At 43.0% G+C, this 24,633-nt stretch overlaps 1 protein-coding gene across 4 annotated transcripts; it reads left to right on the top strand.

The window, feature by feature from the left end:
• Positions 1–163: 163 nt before the first annotated feature.
• On the top strand, positions 164–24,545 carry tmprss9 (transmembrane serine protease 9). 4 transcript variants are annotated; one of them, XM_036964798.2, is made up of 17 exons: positions 164–340; positions 3,285–3,338; positions 3,522–3,701; positions 3,807–3,934; positions 4,040–4,107; positions 4,368–4,543; positions 4,775–4,816; positions 4,916–5,029; positions 5,139–5,304; positions 5,641–5,915; positions 6,030–6,172; positions 6,686–6,947; positions 8,601–8,714; positions 21,251–21,419; positions 23,074–23,339; positions 23,470–23,606; positions 24,096–24,545. In XM_036964798.2, exons 3-17 carry the CDS (start codon positions 3,566–3,568, stop codon positions 24,255–24,257), a joined length of 2,358 nt encoding a protein of 785 aa, XP_036820693.2. In that variant the 5' UTR covers positions 164–340; positions 3,285–3,338; positions 3,522–3,565; the 3' UTR covers positions 24,258–24,545. The 4 variants fall into 4 exon arrangements, 2 of the variants coding, with proteins under 2 accessions (XP_036820693.2, XP_036820748.2); XM_036964853.2 differs by lacking the exon at positions 3,285–3,338 and having other exon boundaries at positions 174–340; XR_016482762.1 differs by lacking the exon at positions 6,686–6,947 and having other exon boundaries at positions 220–340.
• The last annotated feature ends 88 nt before the right edge of the window (positions 24,546–24,633 follow it).

Below are 24,633 nucleotides of genomic sequence, written 5' to 3'. Positions count from 1 at the left end.
GGAGCACCCTTTGTTTTGTTTTACCTGTAGATTTTTACACATATAATACTGTTAGGTCACATCATTTGTACAATGAAGCCTATGTAAACCGGGATGTAGCCAAACCCTTTTTTAAGGCTCTAGGTGGGATCAGGGTTGGTGGGAGGGGGGACTCAGAGGATTTGTGAAGGGAAGGATATGAACACAAGGTGATTCTAGCGCCTTCACGCCCACTGGCAGGTTGAACAAATACTGGACCTGTTTCCGATGTATTTAGTCTCCATGGATCTTTTGTCTGTCCCGACTCATCTTCTGAAAAGGATACTGTGATCGTCAGTGTCGGACATTGGAGACGGGACAGGTGAGTTGGCATACTTTAAATCGTTTTACTTTTTACTGTAAGCAGTTACTAATGAGTGCTAGCACCTGTCGTGTCGAATTGCTCGACATAACTTTATGCGTAAAAGTGGCGCTTAGGGTTTCTAAAATTACATTCAACTAGTTTAGGCTGCTCATCTCACAATGCCATTGGTGGCGTGTAGACTCAGCATTTGTTTTTCTTACATGGACTTCAAACAACAGACTACTTCTCCTATTTATAATGCTTTTTATTTGGCCTATCCAGTCCTTAGGGCGATCCATTACTCCGATGCGCTTTTGACGGATGAGCGTAAATTTCGAAATCGGCCAAATTGAAGCCATCAAATTAGAAACTTAGATGAAAATCATAAACACCTAAGTATAGCCTACTAAATATGTATAGTTTTATTTCACCTCCACTTTTATTAATAATACCAATGTCTAGTGATATTGTGCTTGTTTACTTATAGTAAATTGCTAGCTTTCTTTGCATTAGTAGATAGGTTTTCATCCAATTGCTGACAGATTTTCATGCGATTATTCTAAAATCCGCATAAAGAAAATATCCTATGTGAATTTCTCACCATTGGTGTTTCCACCAAATGGACTTGTTGAGGATAAAAATCAGTGCGTCGTGATTTAGTGCACACAACATTTACTTTTTTGTTAACATTTTCATGTACCCAATAAAAACCTAAAGTTCAATGTGTTTCTATCGCATTTTCAACTTTACCGATAGTTTTGTCACAAAAACGGTTGAGTTTAATAGCAAATGTGCTTACTCTGGTATTGGAGTGTGCAGGCCTGCAGATACAATGCATGTAGTAGGCTAGACATGATGAGATTAAGGATAACAGCGAGAATATTTGTATTTGTCAAATGGCAGTCAAGCATTGACCATGTCACCAGAATAAGACCCTCGATATTTATTGGAAAGGAGCATCAAAATCACCTTGCAGTTTTCACCACCCTGGGAAGTTCATCATAATTTAATACATCTGTAGCCTAATAAAATGCATAGTTTCTAGTCATTGTGGGAGGGCCACACATCATATCATCGCTTGAAGTTTACTTAGATTTGATGGTTATTATATCAATATTTGCGCATAAAGACTTTTCCACCGTCATTTATCGCATTATTAATTTTACCAACACAAAATATCCCACCATGTCGAACTAACAAATGATCTGTTGGCATTTACAAAATTATACCCAAACTTCCTGTTTCCATCACAGCTGTTTTGATTGTTTAAAATAAGGTATAACTTTACTCGCATAAAAACTGTGGATGTAAACGTGGTTAGTAGCTAGGTTTCCATCCAATTTGCAACAGATTTTCATGAGACTATTCTAACATCCGCAAGAAAACAATATGCGCATTTTCCCACGAGAGATGTGCTTCCATCAAATGGGTTCAAATGTTGCAGATAAATCTGTGCGTGAGGATGTAGTGCACATAAAAATACCTTTGCGGTTAAATTCCCATGTACCGAATAAAAAAAATAAAAAAGTTACATGGGTTTCCATCGCATTTTCAACTCAACTGAACGTTTTCGCACACAAAAGTGCTATCTGTGCGCTGTTGGCTAGAGTGCACGCATAGCCTACATGATGAGATTATGGGGGCTAATATGAACAAAAGAGCGAGATTATTTTTATTTGTCAAATGGGTTGTGTCCGAAAATCATGTCACCAGAATAAGACCCTCGATATTTATTGGAACGGCGCATCAAGCTCATCACCTTGCACTTACACCACCCTGTGGAGTTCATAATGTATTTAATTTGTAGCCTAAAAAACTGCATGCTTTCCCGAGTCGTAGTGGGAGCTCCACACAACATCTCATCGCACAGCCTGGTCAACCAGCCAGCCAGCGTTTAACTACAAGTTCTCTTCAATATTATGGTTATTATATACATTTTTGTGCATAAAATGGTTCCGCTGAAATTTCTAGTATAATTCATTTTACAGACACAAAAAGATCCCACCCACCTTGTCTAGCGTTTTTGGTTTTGTGACATTTGTAACGTTTACCGAAACATTTTATTTTGCCATCAGGCCTGTCATTACATTTGTTTTATCTTACTGTGTACTTTACTCGCATACAAAGGATGGATGGAAACCTGGTTTAAAAATTTCAATGGCCTAGTTAAATGGAATATTTAGTTCCATTGCTCCAGGGTGGTGTATTTCAACTAATGGAATAACATTGGATCGGAGACCAGCCCTTTCTCCCCACGAGAGCCATAATTAACAGAGTTATGCAATGTAAATATCCTCTGGTCAAAAATAGATATCTCATGTAACTAAATATCACCACAAGTTGTAGTATCATTGCCGGATAAAGAATTTCGACCAGTAGCCCTACAGTATATTCCATTACCCTAAATCTTTGCTAGCTAAAGCTCCACCTTATCTCGGCTCACTGGTCACCATAGCAACACCCACCCGTAGCACGCGCTCCAGCAGGTATGTTTCACTGGTCATCCCCAAAGCCAACACCTCCTTTGGCCGCCTTTCCTTTCAGTTCTCTGCTGCCAATGACCGGAACGAATTGCAGAAATCTCTGAAGTTGGAGACATATCTCCCTCACTAACTTTAAGCATCAGCTATCTGAGCAGCTTACCGATTGTTGCAGCTGTACACAGCCCATCTGTAAATAGCACACCCAACTACCTACCTCATCGCCATATTGTTTTTATTTACTTTTTTGCTCTTTTGCACACCAGTATTTCTACTTGCACATCATCATCTATAACTTCAGAGTTAATTTGCTAAATTGTAATTACTTCGCCACTATGGCCTATTTATTGCCTTACCTCCTTACTCCATTTGCACACACTGTATATATATTTTTCTATTGTGTTATTGACTGTACTTTTGTTTATCCTATCTGTAACTCTGTGTTGTTTTTTTGTCACACTGCTTTGCTTTATCTTGGCCAGGTTGCAGTTGTAATTGAGAACTTGTTCTCAACTGGCCTACCTGGTTAAATAAAGGTGAAAAGAAAATTGCCCTTAAATTTCATACCCATCTTGCCATTATTCTTTATAACTTTCTGTTAAACGGGGTTTGATATGCTTTACGTAGAGTAGGCTACTATTACGGGTTTGCCAAAAAAAGGAAAGATTACAATGCATTTCCCAATCTTTGACTGACTGAGTATTCCATTCTATGTGCAGATACTGGAATGCTCTGTATGAGGTAAGGTTGCTTTGAAGCCAACATGGAGTTAAAGAAGGATCATGAGTGGCCCCCAGGGGAGCCCGCTCCTACTCCCCCCAACTCTGTCTGCTGTAGGAACATCACCCTGGCTTTTATCCTAGTCTTATTCATCAGCGTCTTTGTGGGCTTGTTGGTTGGTGAGTCATGTAACTTACATAATGCTTATTACAGATAATGTATCGGCTATTTGAGTAGTAATAATCAATTGCATACAGATGTTTGATCCTCTCTGACATCAACAGCATACTTGGTGGAAGAGGAGCATTACTTCATGGAGACGGTAGAGTTGAAGGGTCTCAAGTATGGTCCTGACCTGCAAGATGAAAGCTCTGCATTCTCTATAGTGCTCACTTCTACTCTAAAGACTAAGGTAAGAGCTGACTGCACTGAGATCCTGGGGCCTGATTTCATGTCACACGTTCACATTTCAATGATTTTATTAATAAATAGTTCCAATCTTTCAATCCACTTGCAGATCAAGAATATTTTCATTGCCTCATCAATAGCACATCACTATATCGACTGTAATATTGTTACCTATGGGTAAGTTCAAAGATAATGAATGTTACACTGAATAATAACATATGCCATTTAGCAGATGCTTTTATCGAAAGAAACTTACGTGCATGCATACATTTTACGTATGGGCAGTCCCGGGAATCAAGCCTACTATCCTGGCGTTGTAAGCGCTATGCTCTACCAACTGAGCTACAGAGGACCGCACATACTTATATGAAATGATAGTAAACAAGTGTTTTAGAACCTTTTATGTTTGTTTACTTTGATGTTTCCATTTATTCCAGTAACATCAATGGCAATGTGATGGCCACATATCGACTGGTCTTCAGCGTGGCCAAGGTCCAGCAGTACTCTGATAACTTTATTCAGGACCTTTTGAGGGTAGGACTGAACGCCCTGTTTCATGGGAAGTCCATAAAAGTGCCTGAGTTTGGAGAGATCAACACTATTGTTTTACTGGGTACTATGTCATCTTTTTTTGTCCGATAGTTATGATGTATGATAGAAAATCCCACTCACACTCAAACACCCTGACTAACATATATCCTGATTGTAGTTACAATGTTTTGACCAAAACAGATCAAGAGATGTTGAAAAAGAGGGGGTATAGATAATGCATAGTTCACAACTATCATTTAAGTGTATAGTTACATATTATGTCATGCTTTCTTCTTTCGTGTTCACTCCCCAGGGGCCAGTGGGAAGTCATTCTATAACATTGGAGACGATATGGGTGAGTTTCTATTCTACTCTGATATTGATTGCTCTAGAAAAGTCAGGGCACCGCAGGTCAGGTTTTTCCATCTGACCATATGATACTGTCTCTCCTCAGCCAGCTGTCCTGACAACACTTTTACCTGTGACAATGGGGAGTGTGTCACCAAGGTCAATGCCGAGTGTGATTTCATCCCGGACTGTGCCGACGGCTCTGATGAAGCGTACTGCTGTAAGTGCTCTAACCTATGACTGACAGACAGAGAGAGATAGTCAGGACAGACAGAAACACTAAAACATACAATTTTCACAATATAGTAACTGACTGCTGTTGTCCCCAGCCTGTGGGACACGCCCGGCCATGGGCAGTAGAATAGTGGGTGGAGTGGATGCACGTCCTGGGGAGCTGCCCTGGCAGGTCAGTCTGAGGCTGCATGGCAGACACAACTGTGGAGCCTCCATCATCAACAGCCATTGGCTTGTCACTGCTGCTCACTGCTTCGAGAAGTAGGTTACTACACTACACCATGCACCGGTTTTCACTAGATAGCACAGCCACAAAGTCAAAATTGGATTTAGCGTAAAAATGTGGTCTTAATTTAAGGTTAGGGTAAGGCATAAAGTTAGCAGTGTGGTTAGGGTTAAGGCTATGTTCAAAATCTCATTTTAAGAAGAGACATTGTAGAAATACGTGGGGTTTCTTTGTGGCTGTGGTAACTAGTGACAACCCCTTGCATCTGTCAATAGACTTGCCACACATAGGCTATCAACGTTGAGAAGTGAGGAGTGATTGGGTCAGTTTGAAGTTGAGTGAATTGACCTCTCTTTTCCAACTCCCTACAGGGACAATGACCCAAAAGAATGGACAGCCCTGGTAGGAGCCAGCCTGGTGAGTGGAGAAGAGTCAGAAGCCATCTCTGTGAACATCAAGTCTGTGTTTGTGTCCCCAGACTACAACCCTATGACCACTGACAACGATGTGACCATGCTGGAGCTAGAGACCCCCCTCACCTTCAGCCCCTACATTCAGCCTGTCTGTCTGCCCTCCTCCTCCCATGTCTTCAGCCCAGGCCGGAACTGTGTGGTGTCAGGCTGGGGGGCTCTCAACCAGCATTCCTGTGAGTTAACTTTGAATTTGTTTTTACAACCACAGCATAACTAAAGTCACACCTTTGCAAGTTACCCTTTGTATTGTGGTGCTCACTGACCCTGCTCTCTGTTGTGCTGTGTAGTTGATACGCCACCATCTCTACAGAAGGCAGTGGTTAATATCATTGATTCAAAGGTCTGCAACAAGTCGTCCGTTTACAGAGGCTCTGTGACCGACAACATGATGTGTGCTGGCTTCCTACAAGGGAAGGTCGACTCCTGTCAGGTGAGAAAGAGAGAGCGATGAGCCTGAAAAGCTATCCGCTTGGAGACTTTGACATTTTTGGTTCCCCTACAGGGTGGCTCTATTTAAGTAAAAAGGCCAATATATATACACCATGGCTAAGGGCTGTTGTTATGCACAACGCAACGTGGAGTGCCTGGACACAGCCCTTAGCCGTGGTACATTGGCCATATACCACAAACCCCCAAGATGCCTTATTGCTATTATAAACTAGTTACCAACGTAATTAGAACAGTAAAAACATTTTTTTTTACATACCCGTGGTATACTCACGGCTTTCAGCCAATTAGAATTCAGGGCTCGACCCACCCAGTTTATAATGCTATAATACATACAAAATACATGTCCTTTTTTTCTATTATTGTTGTGTGGAATGTGTACTTAGAGTTCAAATAACACATTGACCCTTAGGGCTGTCCTACAAATAGTGGTCTGGGATTATGGCATGTTGACATGCTTATTAAATTCCCTGATTTTATATTAAATCACTATCAGGGTGACTCTGGAGGGCCATTGGTGTGTGAGGAGGCCCCAGGGCGGTTCTTCCTCGCTGGGGTGGTGAGCTGGGGCGTGGGCTGTGCTCAGATCAACAGGCCAGGGGTCTATTCCCGCGTCACCAGGCTACGCAACTGGATCCTCAGCCATACCAACCCTGGCATGGTCCACTACCCTGCCCACACCCCGCCAATGGTGCCAGTTACGACACCAACAGTCAGTCCTATTTCCAAGACAATGGTAGCAGCCCCACTCCTGCATGGTAATTTTGGAAGCAAGGTTATAGAGACATTTTAGGTAGTTGATGTTTGATTATTCGGAAAAATTTTCAGACCCCTTGACTTTTAAAACATTTTGTAAAGTTACGAACTTATTCTAAAATGATTTAAATTGTTCTGTTCCCCCTCATCAATTTTCACACAATACCCCATAATGACAAAGCCAAACATTTTTTTTTTGACAATTTCTGCTAAAAAACAACAACAACAATTGAAATATCAAATTTACATAAGTATTCAGACCCTTTAAACAGTATTTTGTTCAGGCAGCTTTGGCAGCGATTACATCCTTGAGTCTTCTTGGGTATAACGCTATAAGCTTGGCACACCTGTATTTGGGGAGTTTCTCCCATTTCTCCCATTCTTCTCTGCAGATCCTCTCAAGAATTGTCAGGTTGGATGGGGAGCGTCGCTGCACAGCTATTATCAGGTCTGTCCAGAGATGTTTGAACGGGTTCAAGTCCGAGCTCTGGCTGGGCCACTCAAGGACATTCAGAGACTTGTCCCGAAGCCAATCCTGCGTTGTCCTTGCTGTGTGCTTAGGGAGGTTATCCTGTTGGTAGGTGAACCTTCGTCCCAGTCAGAGGTCCTGAGCGCTCTGGAGCAAGTTTTCATCAAGCATCTCTCAGTACTTTGCTCCGTTCATCATTCCCTTGATCCTGACTAGTCTCCCAGTTCCTTCTGCTGAAAAACATCCCCACAGCATGATGCTGCCATCACCATGCTTCACCGTAGGGATGGTGCCAGATTTCCTCCAGATGTGACGCTTGGCATTCAGGACAAGAGTTCAATCTTTGTTTCATCAGACCAGAAAATCTTGTTTCTCATGATCTGAGAGTCCTTTGGGTGCCTTTTGGCAAACTCCAAGCGGGCTGTCATGTGCCTTTTACTGAAAAGTGGTTTCCGTCTGGACATTCTACCATGAAGGCCTGATTGGTGGAGTGCTGCAGAGATGGTTGTCCTTCTGGAAGATTCTCCCATGTCTACGGAGGAACCCTGGAGCACTGTCAGATGACCATCACCTTCCTGACCAAGACCCTTCTCTCCCGATTGCTCAGTTTGGCCAGGTGGCCAGCTCTAGGAAGAGTCTTGGTGGTTCCAAACTTCTTCCATTTAAGAATGATGGAGGCCACTGTGTTCTTGCGGACCATCAATGCTGCAGAAATGTTTTGGTACCCTTCCCCAGATCTGTGCCTAGACACAATACTGTCTTGGAATTCCTTCGACCTCATGTCTTAGTTTTTGCTCTGACGTGCACTGTCAACTGTGGGACCTTATATAGACAGATGTGTTTTTTTCTAAATCATGTCCAATCATTTGAATTTACCACAGGTGGACTCCAATTAAGTTGTAGAAACATCTCAAGGATGATCAATGGAAACAGGATGCACCTGAGCTCAATTTTCAGTCTCATAGCAAAGGTTTCTGAATACTTATGTAAATAAGGTATGTTTTTTTATTTTAATAAATGTGCAAAAATATCTAAAACCCAGTTTTCGCTTTGTCATAATGGGGTATTGTGTGTAGATTGATGAGATTTTTAGAATAAGGCTGTAACGTAACAAAATGTGGAAAAAGCGAAGGGGTCTGAGTACTTTCCGAATGCACTGTAACTAATCATTGTGTTTTTTTGGCAGGTGTGAACTGTAGTGAGAACTTCAAGTGCAGGGCTGGGGAGTGTGTCAGCAAAATGAACCCTGAGTGTGATGGTGTCATTGACTGCTCTAACGAGGCTGATGAGAAGAACTGTGGTGAGTTCATCGCTGGCCTGTCTCACAAACTGTACAACTGTCTCAGTTGTCAACATACAATACCTTCAGAAACTATTCACACCCTTTGACTTTTTCCACGTTTTGTTGTGTTACAGCCTGAATTTAAAATTGATTCAATTTAATCTTTGGGGCACTGACCTACACACAATACCCGATAATGTCAAAGTGGAATTATGTTTTAAGAAATGTTAACAAATGAATGAAATATTAGTTTAGGAGTAAAAATGTGCAATACTAGTGTTTAACATGATTTTGAATGACCCCACACATACAATTATCTGTCGAGCAGTGAATTTCAAACACAGATTTGAAAGGTTTTCTAAAGCCTCGCAAAGGGCACCTATTGGATTTCACCGTGAGGCCAATGGTGACTTTAAAACAGTTACAAAGTTCAATGGCTGTCATAAGAGAAAACTGAGGATGGATCAACAACATTGTAGTTACTCAACAATACTAACCTAAATGACAGAGTGAAAAGTAGTAAGCCTGTATAGAAAAAAAATATTCCAAACATGCATCACCTCTTTTCTGAGTATATAACCAGCTTCTCAGGCGCTATCTCAGTGTGCTTCATTCTATATTTAGTATCACGTTTCAACGTAAGACCCAGATGCAGACAACATTGAATTAACAACAGTTTAATAATCCAACAGGGGCAGGCAAAGACAGTTCAAAGGCAGGCAGGGGTCAATAATCCAGATAGGTGGGGCAAAGGTACAGGACAGCAGGCAGGCTCAGGGCAGACAGAAAAGGTCAAAACTAGAAAACAGGAACAATCAAGAGACAGGAACAGAGGGAAAACCGCTGGTAGGCGCGACGAAACAGCCCCCCCAGGGGCTCCACCTGGTTTCCTTCCTGGGTGCATACCTGGTTGACCAGGGTGTCGGCATTGGAAATCCGCGATGAGGCCCTGGAGGGGAGCCAGGACTTCTCCTCCGGGCCATAACCCTCCCTGTCAACCAGGTACTGGAAACCCCTGCTCCGAGGTCGAACCTTCAGGAGACACCTCACCGTGTATGCCGGTTGGCCGTTGATGAGACGAGGGAGAGGGGTGGGCCTGGAAACAGGAGACAAAGGGCTGTGTGACATGGGTTTAACTCGGGACACATGAAACGTGGGGTGTATACGAAGGGTACGGGGCAACAGAAGAACAGCAGAGGGGTTAATAATTTTAGAGATGGGAAACGTGCCGATAAACCGGGGGGAGAATTTGCGGAATTCCACGCGGTGGGGCAGATCCCAAGTGGATAGCCTGGATTTAGCCATATCTTCTGCCGAGACGATACCGGGGAAACAGGGTCCGATGGCGATCCGCTTGTCGTCGATACCTGGAGGTGGTCTTGAGGAGGGCCGACCGGGCTCTCCTCCAGGTACGACGACAGCGGCGGACAAACATCTGAGCAGAAGGTATGCCGACCTCATCCCTGCTTGGGGAAGAGCGGGGACTGCTACACCAGGGAACACTCAAATGGCGATAGCCTCGTGGAAGAGCAAGGAAGGGTGTTGAGGTCATATTCCACCCACACAAGCTGCTAGCTCCAGGTGGTGGGGTTGGCGGATACCAGGCAGCGCAGTCCTTGTTGGCTCGCGCCGGTCGGAAACCATGTCCACCGGCAGTGCATGGATCAGGAAGACATGCTGCAACATGAGCTAGGCCGTCTCCTTGGCCAAGGGTAGTTTGAGGGGATGAATGAAGTGGGCGGCTTTGGGAAACCCGGGCAACCACAGTCAGGATGGCAGTGTTGCCCTTAGACGGGGGGGGGGGGGGGCATGACGAAATCCAGGGATATGTGGGACCAGGGACGGTGAGGGACGGGCAGTGGTTGCAGAAGACCAGCCGGAGCTTGCCGAGGAGTTTTCATCAGGAACCATAGTAGGCCACCAAAAGCATTGTCACAGGAAGGCCAGGGTCTGACGGGAGCCCGGGTGGCAGGCAAGCTTGGAGGAATGGGCCCACTCCAGGACTGCAGAGCGGACAGCGTCAGGCACAAACATCCGGTTATCTGGGTCCCCGTCCAGGGCTAGGACCACTGCGCCTCCCGGATCTGTTTCCCTATACCCCAGCTGAGTGCCGTCAGCAGGCATGAGGTGGGAAGGATGGTCTCGGGCTCCGGGGCGGTAACTGTGGGGCCATAGAGGCGAGACAGGGCATCCGGCTTGACGTTCTTAGACCCCGGCCGGTAAGAGAGGGAAATGTTGAACCGGGTAAACAGCAGGGCCCATCTCCCTTGCCTGGAGTTGAGGTGCTTGGCGGTGCAGAGATACTCCAGGTTTTTGTGGTCGGTCCACACAATGAACGGATGTTCCGCCCCTTCCAGCCAGTGCTTCCATTGCTCCAATGTCATCTTCACAGCGAGAAGCTCCCGATTCAGCACATTGTAGTTCCTCTCCGTGGCATTGAGGCGGTAGGAGAAGAAGACACAAGGATGCAGCTTAAGCTCCAGGGCAGAACATTGGGACAGGAAAGCCACCACTTCGACATCCAAAGCATCGGTTTCTCCTTTCCTAGGCAATCAGCAATTAGTACCAGGAGGTGTGCTCTTCACCTTTGCAAGGCAATTAGCAATTCATATTAGTACTTCAGTCTCCCCTGTTTTCTCAGCGGTGGTCTTTTCAGCGGCAGCCTCATCACAAACTAAGACCATTGCCGAGTCAAAGACAGTTCAGCCGAGTTCTGCAGTGTTATTTGAGGAAGGAAAGAAAGGAAGGCTCCACACCACTCTCTCACTTGAGTATCTTACCTAGTTATTTTCAAATAATCTAATTTTGCTCTTTTGTAGCTTTGGCAACTATGTGTGTGTTTTCTATCCCAGTTCGCTTCTCTTCCTGTAGGCTTTACAGACGCTCCCCACCCCTTGGCTGCAACCTTTCTAATTTAGTGTACAACCCATGTACCCACGCGTACAACCCATGTGGAATTCCTGGTCTCTGGCAGCGTTTGGAACTGCCAATCTGCAGTCAAGAACGTTGAGTTAATCTCAGCCTATGCTGCCCTTCAGTCCCTTGACTTTTTGGCCCCGATAAGACATGGATCACCCCAGAGAACACTGTTACTCCAGCTGCTCTGGCTTCATCTGACAACGTTTTCTCTCAAAGTCTGAGAGCATTTGGTCGTCGCGGTGGTGGCACAGGGCTACTAATTTCTCCTAAATGGAGATATTCTCTTTCCTGCCTCTCATCTGTCCATCTCCTCATTTGAATTCAATGCTGTCATGTCACTTGTCCACTAAAGCTTAACATTGTTGTCATCTATCGCCCACCAGGTGCCCTTAGAAAGTTCTCTTTGAGGTTCCCTCAATGAGCTTGACACCTTGATAAGCTAATTTCCTGGCGATGGCTCACCGCTCTTAGTACTTCAACCTTCTGATGTCTGTCTTCGATTAATTTCTTTCCAGCTCTCTCTTTACCCTCCTTGCCCCTTTTGACTTCACCTTTTCCTAGTCTCCTCACAATCACAAGGCAGGCAATATGCTAAACCTCATCTTCATGCCGTTCGCCCCCAGGTCTCTGATCACTACTTTATTTCCTTTTCTGTCTTCCTGTCCTCCAATCCTAGTCACTCCGCTCTTTCTCCCACTACTCTCCCCCCTTCTATCCTATCATCTCTCCGTTCTGCTGAATCCTTTTCCCTCCTGTCTCCTGATTCTGCCTCTTCAACCCTACTCTCCTCTCTTTCCGCATCCTATGACTTGCACTATCCCTCTTTCCTCCAGACCGGCTCAGCCATCCCTTCCTGCTCCATGGCAGAGTGACTAATTGCGAGCTTACAGAACAGTGAAAATTGAGGAAAACTAAACTTCTGGAGGACCTATCATCCTTCCACTCCCTCACTCAACCTTCTCTTCCTCTGTATCTGCTGCTAAAGCCACATTCTATCACTCTATATGTCAAGCTACTGAAACTCCTTAATCTTCCACGCCCTCCCCTCCCTCCTCCTTCTCTGTGGACGACTTTGTCAACCACTTTCATTCACTCAGCCACTGGTCCCACTCACACCGAACTACCCTACGCCTTGACCTCTTTCTCCCCTCTCTCTAGATGAAATCCTGTGACTTGTGAGGTCCAGCCGCGCGACAACCTGCCCTCTCAACCCCATCCTCTCCTCCCTTCTCTAGACCATCTCTGGAGACCTCCCTCATAAACTCATCCCTGACCACTGGCTGCGTCCACTCTGACTTAAAATAACCTGACTCGCTACCCTCTTCAAGATACCAACACTTGACTCCTCTGACATCAAAAACTACAGACCGGTATCCCTTTATTTGCTTTCCAAAACACTTGAGTGTGCTGTCTCTGACCAACTTTCTCGCTATCTCTCCCATAACAATCTTCTTGACCCTAACCAGTCAGGCTTCTGCTCTTCTCTGTGTCACTGCCAAAGCTAAATGTCTATCCTCTGTTCTCATCCTCCTAGATCTAACCGCTGCCTTTGACACCATGGACCATCAAATCCTCCTCTCCACCCTCTCAGGGCTAGGTGTCTCAGGCTCTGCACACTCTTGGATTGCATCCTACCTGGCAGGCTGCTCCAACCAGGCAGGGTTTCCAGGTCTAGATATAATTCCGGGCCCAATGACCACTCAAAACCTGCCCAAAAGGCCTGAAAACTTTCCACATTTATACAATAAACCCCTTTTCCAAAACGTTATCAAGACAAGAAGAAGGAATATCAATGTAACTTGTAACAACGGAAGCAAAATTCGGTTGATCAAAATAATAATTATTGCGAGCTATGACGTAATAAAATAATTAAATATGTCGCAAGATGGATGGACTGAATATGGCCAATATACCATGGCTGAGGGCTGTTCTTAAGCATGACGTCATGCGGAATGCCTGGATACAGCCATTAGCCGTGGTATATTGGCCATATACCACAAACCCCCGGGGTGTCTTATTGTTATTATATACTGGCTACCAACATAATAAAAAATATATTTTTTTGTCATACCCATGGTATATGGTCCGATATACCACGGCTTTCAGCCAGTCAGCAATCAGGGCTCTAACCCGGTTTAAAATGTTAAATAAATCCCCTTTGCGCATGTGCATATCTATAGAAAAAAGTTGGACAGATGATCTCAAATTCTCTGAGCAAGAAACACTTAAAAACTGAATGTTGGGCTATTTTCTAGCAATTGTGCCATTATTATGTGCCAGACGTTAAGACTACAAACCGTTATAAATGGCCCATTTGAGAGATTGAATTGTAATTTCAATAGGCATAGTTCACAGTAGCGGTGCATGGGTAAAATCACCGGGGAAGCCAATCGAGAGAAAAATGTCATACAACCTATGTGTTATGATAACTACATTGTTTTCTCTATAACCTGTTAGTTCATATTCCTTGACACCGTGATATATAGGCCTAAGGCCGAGACAATATGAAGACCCAGTGGCAGAATAAATTCAACCATATATTTATTTCATTACAAAACCGGAGAGCAGCATCTGTCCGGTGAAGTCCACAAAACATATTGAATGTAAGAAACAGTTACAGGACCTATAGCAATGTCAAGCAAGGTAATGTTTCCAACATTTTTTGTACTACAAAACAACTATTGATATAGAACCATGGAGAGTTACCTCAAGTCGCAAAGAAAACTAGAGCTGTCTCCACTGTTCCAGAACCATTTCAACATCATCTAATCACCTATGCGTAGTGATACTTAGATACCAAAAATGATTTAGTCCAATCAACGTAAGCTAAATATGATGTGGCTGTCCATGGTACTGATGTCTCTCTCTCGGTGTGTGTGTGTGTGTGCGTGCGTGCGTGCGTGCGTGCGTGCGTGCGACTCACCCTACAGTACTAGTAGTGAAACCCAATGCCATCCTCCCCTTTCATGTTGCCTAAACAGTCTATGACTCTGTCATACAGTACATACTTTTAGTTTTTGTTGTCCTAGGCTACCTGGCTTAAATACTTGCTCGCTAGCCTTACATCCTTTTATGGGCAACTATACGCCAGGCCATCTAGTTAACATTAGCATACTACATCTAGTTAGATGTCGAACTCCCACCCTCTCAGGTTAGGGGCCAGCACGGAGAATTAAGTAAAACCGCAAGTCCAAATCACTATCTCCATCCATGGCTAATTTAGGAAAGGGACCATTTTAGCTAGCTAGCCACAGGAGGATGACAACACAACGAGATCCAACAATAAAAGTTTTTTTTCTGTCAATAATGACATTTGACCTGTAATGTGATTGGTCTGAAGCCAAATCCAAACTGGCTTCCCTTTACACTTTTTTTGGGGTGCACCAGGACCATTCACAGTTCAGCTCGCTCAATTTAGCTCAACGCTGATTGGCTATTATTTTATGTATATATACTTTTTTTTTATCAAAGTAGGCCAAATGACTTCCCTTGTATTCAATGCTAATGGTGGAAGCAATGTCACACTCTTTCTGACCAAACAGCAACAGATAGATATGCTACACATGCTGAGACAGAGGGGCACTATTCCGTTCCCAGCCTTTTGGGAATTGAATGTCATTTATGAAAAACAGAAAGACTAAAGATTTATTATTATTATTATAATTTTGAGACTAATTCAATCAACATGAATAGGGAAGCGATTTCGAGGTAAGAAGTGCTTGCGTTTCCCAATAGCCTGCTGGAATAGGCTACTGAGGATGGGGTCATAATTTCAGTCACTGAATTAAATATGAATAATATGTATATGAACTGAATATGCTTGTCAACAACAGCTAGAGTTTTTATTTTACATATGTTTTACTTGTAGCCTAATCTGTGTACCTTTACGGTCAATGTAATGCGTTCTCACAACTGATCGGCAATTGCGATAGAGCTTTGATAACTTCCGATTGAATGAATTAAACATGGCCATTAATAATTGCATAATAACACAAGGCTACAAATTGGCACAAATTGATTTGCAATGACTCCAGTGATATCGTTATTTCCACATATTTATTTTATCAAATGTTAGCCTGGTATATACATTAATAGGCTAATTGATGGCGAACAGAGGCAAATGTCAGTTGCATTGAGGACTTTTCCCCATTAAAAGAACCAGGCGAGGGATTTTCATAACTTCCATTTCAGATTTCCAATCGCGCAGCCCCCGATACCCAAGAACTGATGAGCATGCGTAAAACACTTCGCTTGATACCGTTTTCTTTAAGAGAAGTCGACATTAGAATGGAGTTTAAACCACCTCAGTGTCAAGTTATGTAATGCGCTCTAGTTCCCACAAAGTCGTTTTCCAGTCCTTTGGCTCATTTATTTATTTGATGTGCATCAGTTCTAGCGTGTTAATATGTTTTATGGGAAAGGGTTGGAAAAAATAGGCGTCTGCATAATGACAATCTATACTGAACAAAAATATAGTGAACAAAAAAATATAAAATGTTAACGCAACATGCAACAATTTCAAAGATTTTACTTAGTTACAGTTCAGATGAGGAAATCAGTCAATTGAAATAAATTCATTAGGCCCTAATCTATGAATAAAACATGACTGGGAATAGAGATGTGCATCTGTTGGTCACAGATACCTTTAAAGAAATGTGCCTCACAATGGGCCACAGGATCTCTAAAATTGTTTGTAGCTTATGCTTGTCCATAACACCACCGCCACCATGGGGCACTAAGTTCACAACATTTACATCAGCAAACCGCTTGCCCAAACAACGCCATACACGTGGTTTGCGGTTGTGAACCCGGCTGGATGTACTACCAAATTCTCTAAAACTATGTTGGAGTCGGCTTATGGTAGAGAAATTAACATTACATTTTCTCGCAACAGTTCTGGTGGACATTCCTGCAGTCAGCATGCCAATTGCACGCTCCCTCAAAACTTGAGACATCTGTGGCATTGTGTTGTGTGACAAAGCTGCACATTTTAAAGTGGTCTTTTATTGTCCCTAGCACAAGGTGCACTTGTGTAATGATCATGCTGTTTAATCAGCTTCTTGATATGCCACACCTCAGGTAGATGGATTATCTTGGCAAAGGAGAAATGCTCACTAACAAGGATGTAAACAAATATGTGCACATAATTTGAGAGAAATACACTTTTTGTGCGGATGAAACATTTCTGGTATCTTTTATTTCAGCTCATGAAACATGGAACCAGCACTTTACATGTTGCGTTTATATTTTTGTTCAGTGTGCATAGCCTGCCTAACACTAGTAAAAAGTTGTCATGACATGCGCGAGTGCTGCTCTTGCTCCTCTCACTCAAGTGGCTCAGCCAATAGTGGACTAAGCTGCCTGCTGCAGTGCTCTCTCAACACACACACCCCTCCAGCCCTTTCCACCACTCACTCACTCAGCAACAGACTGCCTCACTGCCTGACAGTCAGCAGCAGGTCACAGTGAAATAATTTTTTAAGAGAAATGCCATGGTTGTCGCGGAGTAACTTAATACACTATATATACAAAACTATGTGGACTGCCCCGCTAAAGCTGCCCTGGTCAACTGTAAGTGCTGTTATTGTGAAGTGGCAACATCTGAGAGCAACAACGGCTCAGCCGTGAAGTGGTAAGACACACAATCTCACAAAATGGGACCACCAAGTGTTGAAGCGCGTATTGCGTAATAATTGTCTCTCCTCGCTTGCAACACTCACTACCGAGTTCCAAACTGCTCCTGGAAGCAGCCTCAGCCCAGTAAATGTTTGTCGGGAGCTTCTTGAAATGGGTTATCATGGCTGAGCAGCTGCACACAAGCCTAAGTTCACCATGCGTAATGCCAAGCATTGGCTGGAGTGGTGTAATTCACGCCGCAATTGGACTCTGGAGCAGTGGAAACACTCTGGAGTGATGAATTACACTTCACTATCTGGCAGTCCAATGGACAAATCTGGGTTTGGCGGATGCCAGGAGAACGCTACTTGCCCGAATGCATAGTGCCAACTGTAAAGTTTGGTGGAGGAGGAATAATAATCTGGGGCTGTTTTTCATGGTTCGGCCTAGGCCCCTTGTTTCATTGAAGGGAAATCTTAACGCTACAGCATATAATGATATTCTAGACGATTCTGTGCTTCCAACTTTGTGCCAACAGTTTGGGGAGGCCTGTTTCAGCATGACAATGCCTCTGTGCACAAAGTGAGGTCTATACAGAAATGGTTTGTCGAGATCGGTGTGGAAGAGCTTGACTGGCCTGCACAGAACCCTGACCTCAACTCCATTGAACACTTTTGGGATGAATTGGAGTTGCTCTTCCTCTCGGGGGAGGCCTGCCCACTCAAAGACCTCTCCAGCACAGTTGACAACTCCCCAGTGTTCTCCTCCCAGAGTGCAAAGAACCTTGACAACACCCTGTCATTCTCTGCAAACATCAAAGCAGTGACTCACCCCTGCAGGTTCATGTTCTACAACATCCATGGAGTATGACCCTACCACACACAGGAAGCGGCGCAGGTCCTAATCCAGGCACTTGTAATCACCCGTCTGGACTACTGCAACTCGCTGTTGGCTGGGTTCTCGTTTGTGCCATCAAACCCCTGCAACTTATCGAGAATGCTGCAGCACGACTGGTGTTCAACCTTCCCAAGTTCTCCCTTGTCTCACCACTCCTCCGCCCACTCCACTGTCTTCCAGCCGAAACTTGCATCCACTACAAGACCATGGTACTTGCCTACGAAGCAACAAGACAAACTGCCCCTCCTTACCTTCAGGCTATGCTCAAACCCTACACTCCAACCTGAGCACTCTATTCTGCCACCTCTGGTCTCTTGGCCCTCCCACTCCTACAGCTTTCCCCTGAAGCTAAGACACCAGCGTTCCTGCCCATCATCCGAAAAACCTCTTAAACCTACCGCTTCAAAGAGTATCTTAAATAATCCCACAGCATCCCCGCCTCACCTGACACCTTCCTTAGCTCTGACTTTGCTGATACTGTAGCTATTTTTTAGTTAAAAATGTTGTACTTTCTATGTCTGATACAGTGCCTTGCGAAAGTATTCGTCCCCCTTGAACTTTGCGACCTTTTGCCACATTTCAGGCTTCAAACATAAAGATATAAAACTGTATTTTTTTGTGAAGAATCAACAACAAGTGGGACACAATCATGAAGTGGAACGACATTTATTGGATATTTCAAACTTTTTTAACAATTCAAAAACTGAAAAATTGGGCGTGCAAAATTATTCAGCCCCTTTACTTTCAGTGCAGCAAACTCTCTCCAGAAGTTCAGTGAGGATCTCTGAATGATCCAATGTTGACCTAAATGACTAATGATGATAAATACAATCCACCTGTGTGTAATCAAGTCTCCGTATCAATGCACCTGCACTGTGATAGTCTCAGAGGTCCGTCAAAAGCACAGAGAGCATCATGAAGAACAAGGAACACACCAGGCAGGTCCGAGATACTGTTGTGAAGAAGTTTAAAGCCGGATTTGGATACAAAAAGATTTCCCAAGCTTTAAACATCCCAAGGAGCACTGTGCAAGCGATAATATTGAAATGGAAGGAGTATCAGACCACTGCAAATCTACCAAGACCTGGCCGTCCCTCTAAACTTTCAGCTCATACAAGGAGAAGACTGATCAGAGATGCAGCCAAGAGGCCCATGATCACTCTGGATGAGCTGCATAGATCTACAGCTGAGGTGGGAGACTCTGTCCATAGGACAACAATCAGTCGTATATTGCACAAATCTGGCCTTTATGGAAGAGTGGCAAGAAGAAAGCCATTTCTTAAAGATATCCATAAAAAGTGTCGTTTAAAGTTTGCCACAAGCCACCTGGGAGACACACCAAACATGTGGAAGAAGGTGCTCTGGTCAGATGAAACCAAAATTGAACTTTTTGGCAGCAATGCAAAACGTTATGTTTGGCGTAAAAGCAACACAGCTGAACACACTATCCCCACTGTCAAACATGGTGGTGGCAGCATCATGGTTTGGGCCTGCTTTTATTCAGCAGGGACAGGGAAGATGGTTAAAATTGATGGGAAGATGGATGGAGCCAAATACAGGACCATTCTGGAAGAAAACCTGATGGAGTCTGCAAAAGACCTGAGACTGGGACGGAGATTTGTCTTCCAACAAGACAATGATCCAAAACATAAAGCAAAATCTACAATGGAATGGTTCAAAAATAAACATATCCAGGTGTTAGAATGGCCAAGTCAAAGTCCAGACCTGAATCCAATCGAGAATCTGTGGAAAGAACTGAAAACTGCTGTTCACAAATGCTCTCCATCCAACCTCACTGAGCTCGAGCTGTTTTGCAAGGAGGAATGGGAAAAGATTTCAGTCTCTCGATGTGCAAAACTGATAGAGACATACCCCAAGCGACTTACAGCTGTAATCGCAGCAAAAGGTGGCGCTACAAAGTATTAACTTAAGGGGGCTGAATAATTTTGCACGCCCAATTTTTCAGTTTTTGATTTGTTAAAAAAGTTTGAAATATCCAATAAATGTCGTTCCACTTCATGATTGTGTCCCACTTGTTGTTGATTCTTCACAAAAAAATACAGTTTTATATCTTTATGTTAGAAGCTTGAAATGTGGCAAAAGGTCGCAAAGTTCAAGGGGGCCGAATACTTTCGCAAGGCACTGTATATGGTTGTCTCACCTAGCAATCTTAAGAAGAATGCACTAACTGTAAGTCACTCTGGATAAGAGCATCTGCTAAATGACTAAAATGTAAATAACGCACTAAAGTGAAACTGCAGAAAATGTGGCAAATAAATTAACTTCATGTCCTGAATACAAAGCGTTATGCTCGAGGCAAATCCAACACAACACATCATTGAGTACCACTCTTCATATTTTCAAGCATATTGTTGGCTTCATCATGTTATTGGTATGCTTGTCATCGGCAAGGACTAGGGAGTTTTTTTAGGATAAAAATAAATGGAATAGAGCTAAGCACAGGCAAAATCCTAGAGGAAAACCTGTCTCAGTCTGCTTTCCAACAGACACTGGGAGACACATTCACCTTTCAGCAGGACAATAACCTAAAACACAAGGACAAATATACACTGGAGTTGCTTACCAAATCGACAATGCTCCTGAGTGGCCTAGTTACAGTTATGAGTTAAATCAGCTTGAAAAATCTATGACAAGACTTGAAAATGGCTGTCTAGCAATAATCAACAACCAACTTGACAGAGCTTGAAGAATTGTTTGAAGAATAATGTGCAAATATTGTACAATCCAGGTGTGCAAAGCTCTTAGACTTACAGCTGTAATTGCTGCCAAAGGTGATTCTAACATATATTGACTCAGGGGTGTGAATACTTGTGTGAATTAGATATTTCTCTATTTCATTTTCAATAAATTTGCAAAAATTTCAAAAAACATGTTTTCACTTTGTCTTTATGGGGTATTGTGTGTAGATGGGTGAGAAAAAAACCCATTTATTCAATTTTGAATTCAGGCTGTAAAGACAAAATGTGGAATAAGTCAAGGGTATACTCTCTGAAGGCACTGTATGTAGCAGATGTAGATGGACCCAATTTTACAATCCCTCTTCAAAACATTGACGACTTTTAAAGTTCTAAGTTACCATCCTGTACTCTCTCTCTCCTTAGACTGTGGCATGCGTCCGGCAATGGGCTCCCAGAGGATTGTGGGTGGCTTGACAGCACGGAGGGGGGAGTGGCCATGGATTGGCAGCCTACAGTATCAACGCTTACACCGCTGTGGAGCCACTCTCATACACTCTAAGTGGCTCCTGACTGCTGCCCACTGCTTCAAAGGGTACAGAATACATCACTCTCTGTCAGGGCCTAACATATATTGTAGACCATTCACAATGTCACATACTGTAGAAGAGTGATTCCTCATGAAACACAGACAAAAAAATACCATGATTTGGGGGATTTTCATGAAATGTAATCCAAGGATTAGTCCAAGGAAAAATTGTTGACATATATTTGACATTTGTATCTAAAACGATAATATAGCAATTATTTATCAAAGTTGGCATATTTATGACATGTTGGCCTTACCCAGGCCTCCTTTAAGACTCCCTAATGTTTAATCTATAGATGCTACAAAGCAAACATTGGTGTCATATGAAGCTTTACCACTTGCTCTGTAATATGAGTCGTATTTAGATTTCCAAAAATGTTTTTTCTTTCCATTCATTTATGAATATTGACAAATATAAAGATACATTTTTCTATACATTGTTGAACATAATATACTCTACAAGCATATCAAAGTTCCAGAGCGGGATCTCTGCTAGTTTTAAAGTTATGGCCTATTTTAGTATATAGAGAAATTGGCATAGTCCGGAATGTATCCAATCACAGCACTTTCTTTTACTTTATCCATTGCACATCCAGCAAATCACCAGCAGAGGGTGACCATTTTGAATCCATTTGCACATTCACTCTTTTGGTAACACTTACAAATTCAATCATAACTCTAAAAGTAGCAGAGATCCCACTTTTGAAATTTTGAAATGCCCGTAGAGCAGGGTTCCCCAACTGGCAGCCCATGGACCGAATTTGGCCCCCCTAGTTTTCTAAGCAAAAACAAGACATTTTAGATTTTTTCATTGTTGGACATAAAATACTAAAAACACAAGGAAATCAACTCCAATTTATTTTAATTTTGGAAATCTGTTCCCAAGTATTCCCAGGCATAATAGAGAGACGTGATCGTATACACATGTAAGCAAGGTTTGAAATGATTGTTTTAGCCAAATATTATATCTGTTTGGGATTCATGCAGTCTACAAATTATTTGTAATTATGTTTCCGGCCCCCGACCATCCGCTCAAGAAAAAAACTGTCTGAATCTAGTTGATTGACTCTGCCGAAGAGTATATTACTTTCAACAATATAAAAAATGGCCAAATAAATTGTCTTTTCAATATTCATAAATTAATGTTTTAAAAAGTTATTGAAATCAAAATACGACTCATATTACAGAGCAAGCACATGACACCAATGTTTGCTTTGTAGCACCTACAGATGAAACACTAATGAGTCTGGGTAAGACATGAGTAAGGCTAAAATGTCATAAATATATCAACTTTTATAAATGATTTCTCAATTATGTTTTAGATACAAATGTCAAATATGAGTCAACAATCATTCCTCTAAAGTACTATTCTATGGATTACATTTCATGATAATCCTCAAAATCATGGATTTTTTTTGTCTGGGTTTCATGAGGAATCATTCATAAATTGTTTACTTACACAGGGAGGGACATAAGATTCCCCATAACATATCCTTCAATTTTTAAGAATAGGGTAAAGGTGTGCATGTCTGTCTGTCTCCAGTGCCCCTCATAAATAACTGTATATAGAACATTCACTTCTACACATACTCCAAAATCTATTCCCTGCCGAAACGGCCAGTTAAATCATCAGCTCATTGTCCTCATCCCATCACCGTAGTAACTCCGACCCTGTCGCCTGGTCAGTGAGTCTGGGTTCAGTGCTGAGGTCCGGGGTGGGAGCTCTGGTTATCCCCATCCAGAGGATCATACTGCACCCGGGCTTCAACAGTACCAACATGGATTATGATGTGGCCCTGCTGGAGATGGCTGTCCCAGCACCCAGGTCCTACACAATCCAGTTGGTTTGCCTCCCCTCTCCTGTACACAGCTTTCTGAAGAACACTGAGTGCTACATTACTGGCTGGGGCTCCATGAGGGAGGGAGGTGAGAGTAATATCAGATATCAAGACATTCTGTTGTGATAAAATGTTTCATATGTTCAAATAAGTGATGTGTGTATAAATCTTGAAATGTCATTCTTTGACAATGTGACTCATGTTAACATTTGTCTCAGGTTCTCTGACCAACCTGCTCCAGAAAGCTGATGTGAACATCATTGAGCAGTCAGACTGCCAGCAGGCATACGACAACAGCCTCACCCCAAGCATGATGTGTGCCGGCTACATGGAGGGGGGCAAAGACACATGCCTGGTAAGAGCTCAAATGACATGAAATACAGTGCACACTATCTCCATGTTAGATGCAACTGAAGTCTTTTAAAAGATTTAAACTCAAGTTAAAATGTTTCTGTACTCTTTCGAGTGGTTGTTTATCCTAAGACACTGCTGTACTTAAGTGATGCTTATCTTTACATTTTTTTCTCCTTAAAACTGCAGTCAGTCTCCTCTTAAGCTGCTTATGTAACCAAGTCAGCCGATTTGCATTCCTGGGTTCAGGCATCCAGCGTCTAGCTAGCCAAATAGCACTCTACTCAGCAAAAGAACAAAAATAATGCCACACACAGTCAGTTCTCAAAAGTACATTTATGGTGACAAACATTTAAATCAGGTGACTTATTTTTGTTCTTATGCTCTAAAGCCATCTTCCCAGGACCAATGCACATTTGGGATGTACTTATGGCCTTGTATTTTCAATTCTCTAACAAAGTTGTCAACCGAGGTCTCCGTTTCTGAAACGCAGGGAGATTCTGGTGGCCCCTTGACATGTCGTGAATTCTCTGGCCAGTGGTTTGTTGCCGGGGTAACTAGCTGGGGACATGGCTGCGGACGGACTGCTTTCCCAGGAGTCTATATGCGGGTCACTGCCATCAGGGAATGGATATCCAACTATCTGCACTTCTGAGGCTATGGAAGAGAGAAGGAATTGAGACTGACAGAGACATCATACAATACTTGAGGACACAAAATGGGTTTTCTACATTGCAGCCACCACTGGCATGTGTGTTACTGGTAAAGGAAGATATGCCACCAGTAAACTGCCTGGAGAGTCCAGCTGAAAGTTTAATCTTGGACAATAAATGTGGATAACTGGTCCATGGACATTTTACTACAACATACATTATTAAATGGGGAAGTGTATTTATTTTAGTCTTTGTGGGTCCAAAAATATATTTCATTTTATTGGCATTTACCCAACTGTCATTTGTCTTATTTAGCCAATCACCATTTTGATGCAAGTTCAATAGACCAACCAAAACTAAAATGTTTGACAATTATGT

Source organism: Oncorhynchus mykiss, chromosome 1, assembly GCF_057628025.1.
Source record: "Oncorhynchus mykiss isolate SJ-2025 chromosome 1, ASM5762802v1, whole genome shotgun sequence".
Classification (NCBI taxonomy): domain Eukaryota; kingdom Metazoa; phylum Chordata; class Actinopteri; order Salmoniformes; family Salmonidae; genus Oncorhynchus; species Oncorhynchus mykiss.
The sequence above is the reverse complement of the archived record's forward strand: the minus strand, read 5'-3'. Positions and strand labels throughout refer to the sequence as shown.

Excerpts from the sequence above, each read along its gene's own strand:
- tmprss9 (XM_036964798.2), top strand. The coding sequence starts at position 3,566 with ATGGAGTTAAAGAAGGATCATGAGTGGCCCCCAGGGGAGCCCGCTCCT. Across the intron at positions 6,173-6,685 it reads GGAAGGTCGACTCCTGTCAG|GGTGACTCTGGAGGGCCATT; the intron begins GTGAGAAAGAGA and ends AATCACTATCAG. Across the intron at positions 23,607-24,095 it reads GGGGCAAAGACACATGCCTG|GGAGATTCTGGTGGCCCCTT; the intron begins GTAAGAGCTCAA and ends TCTGAAACGCAG.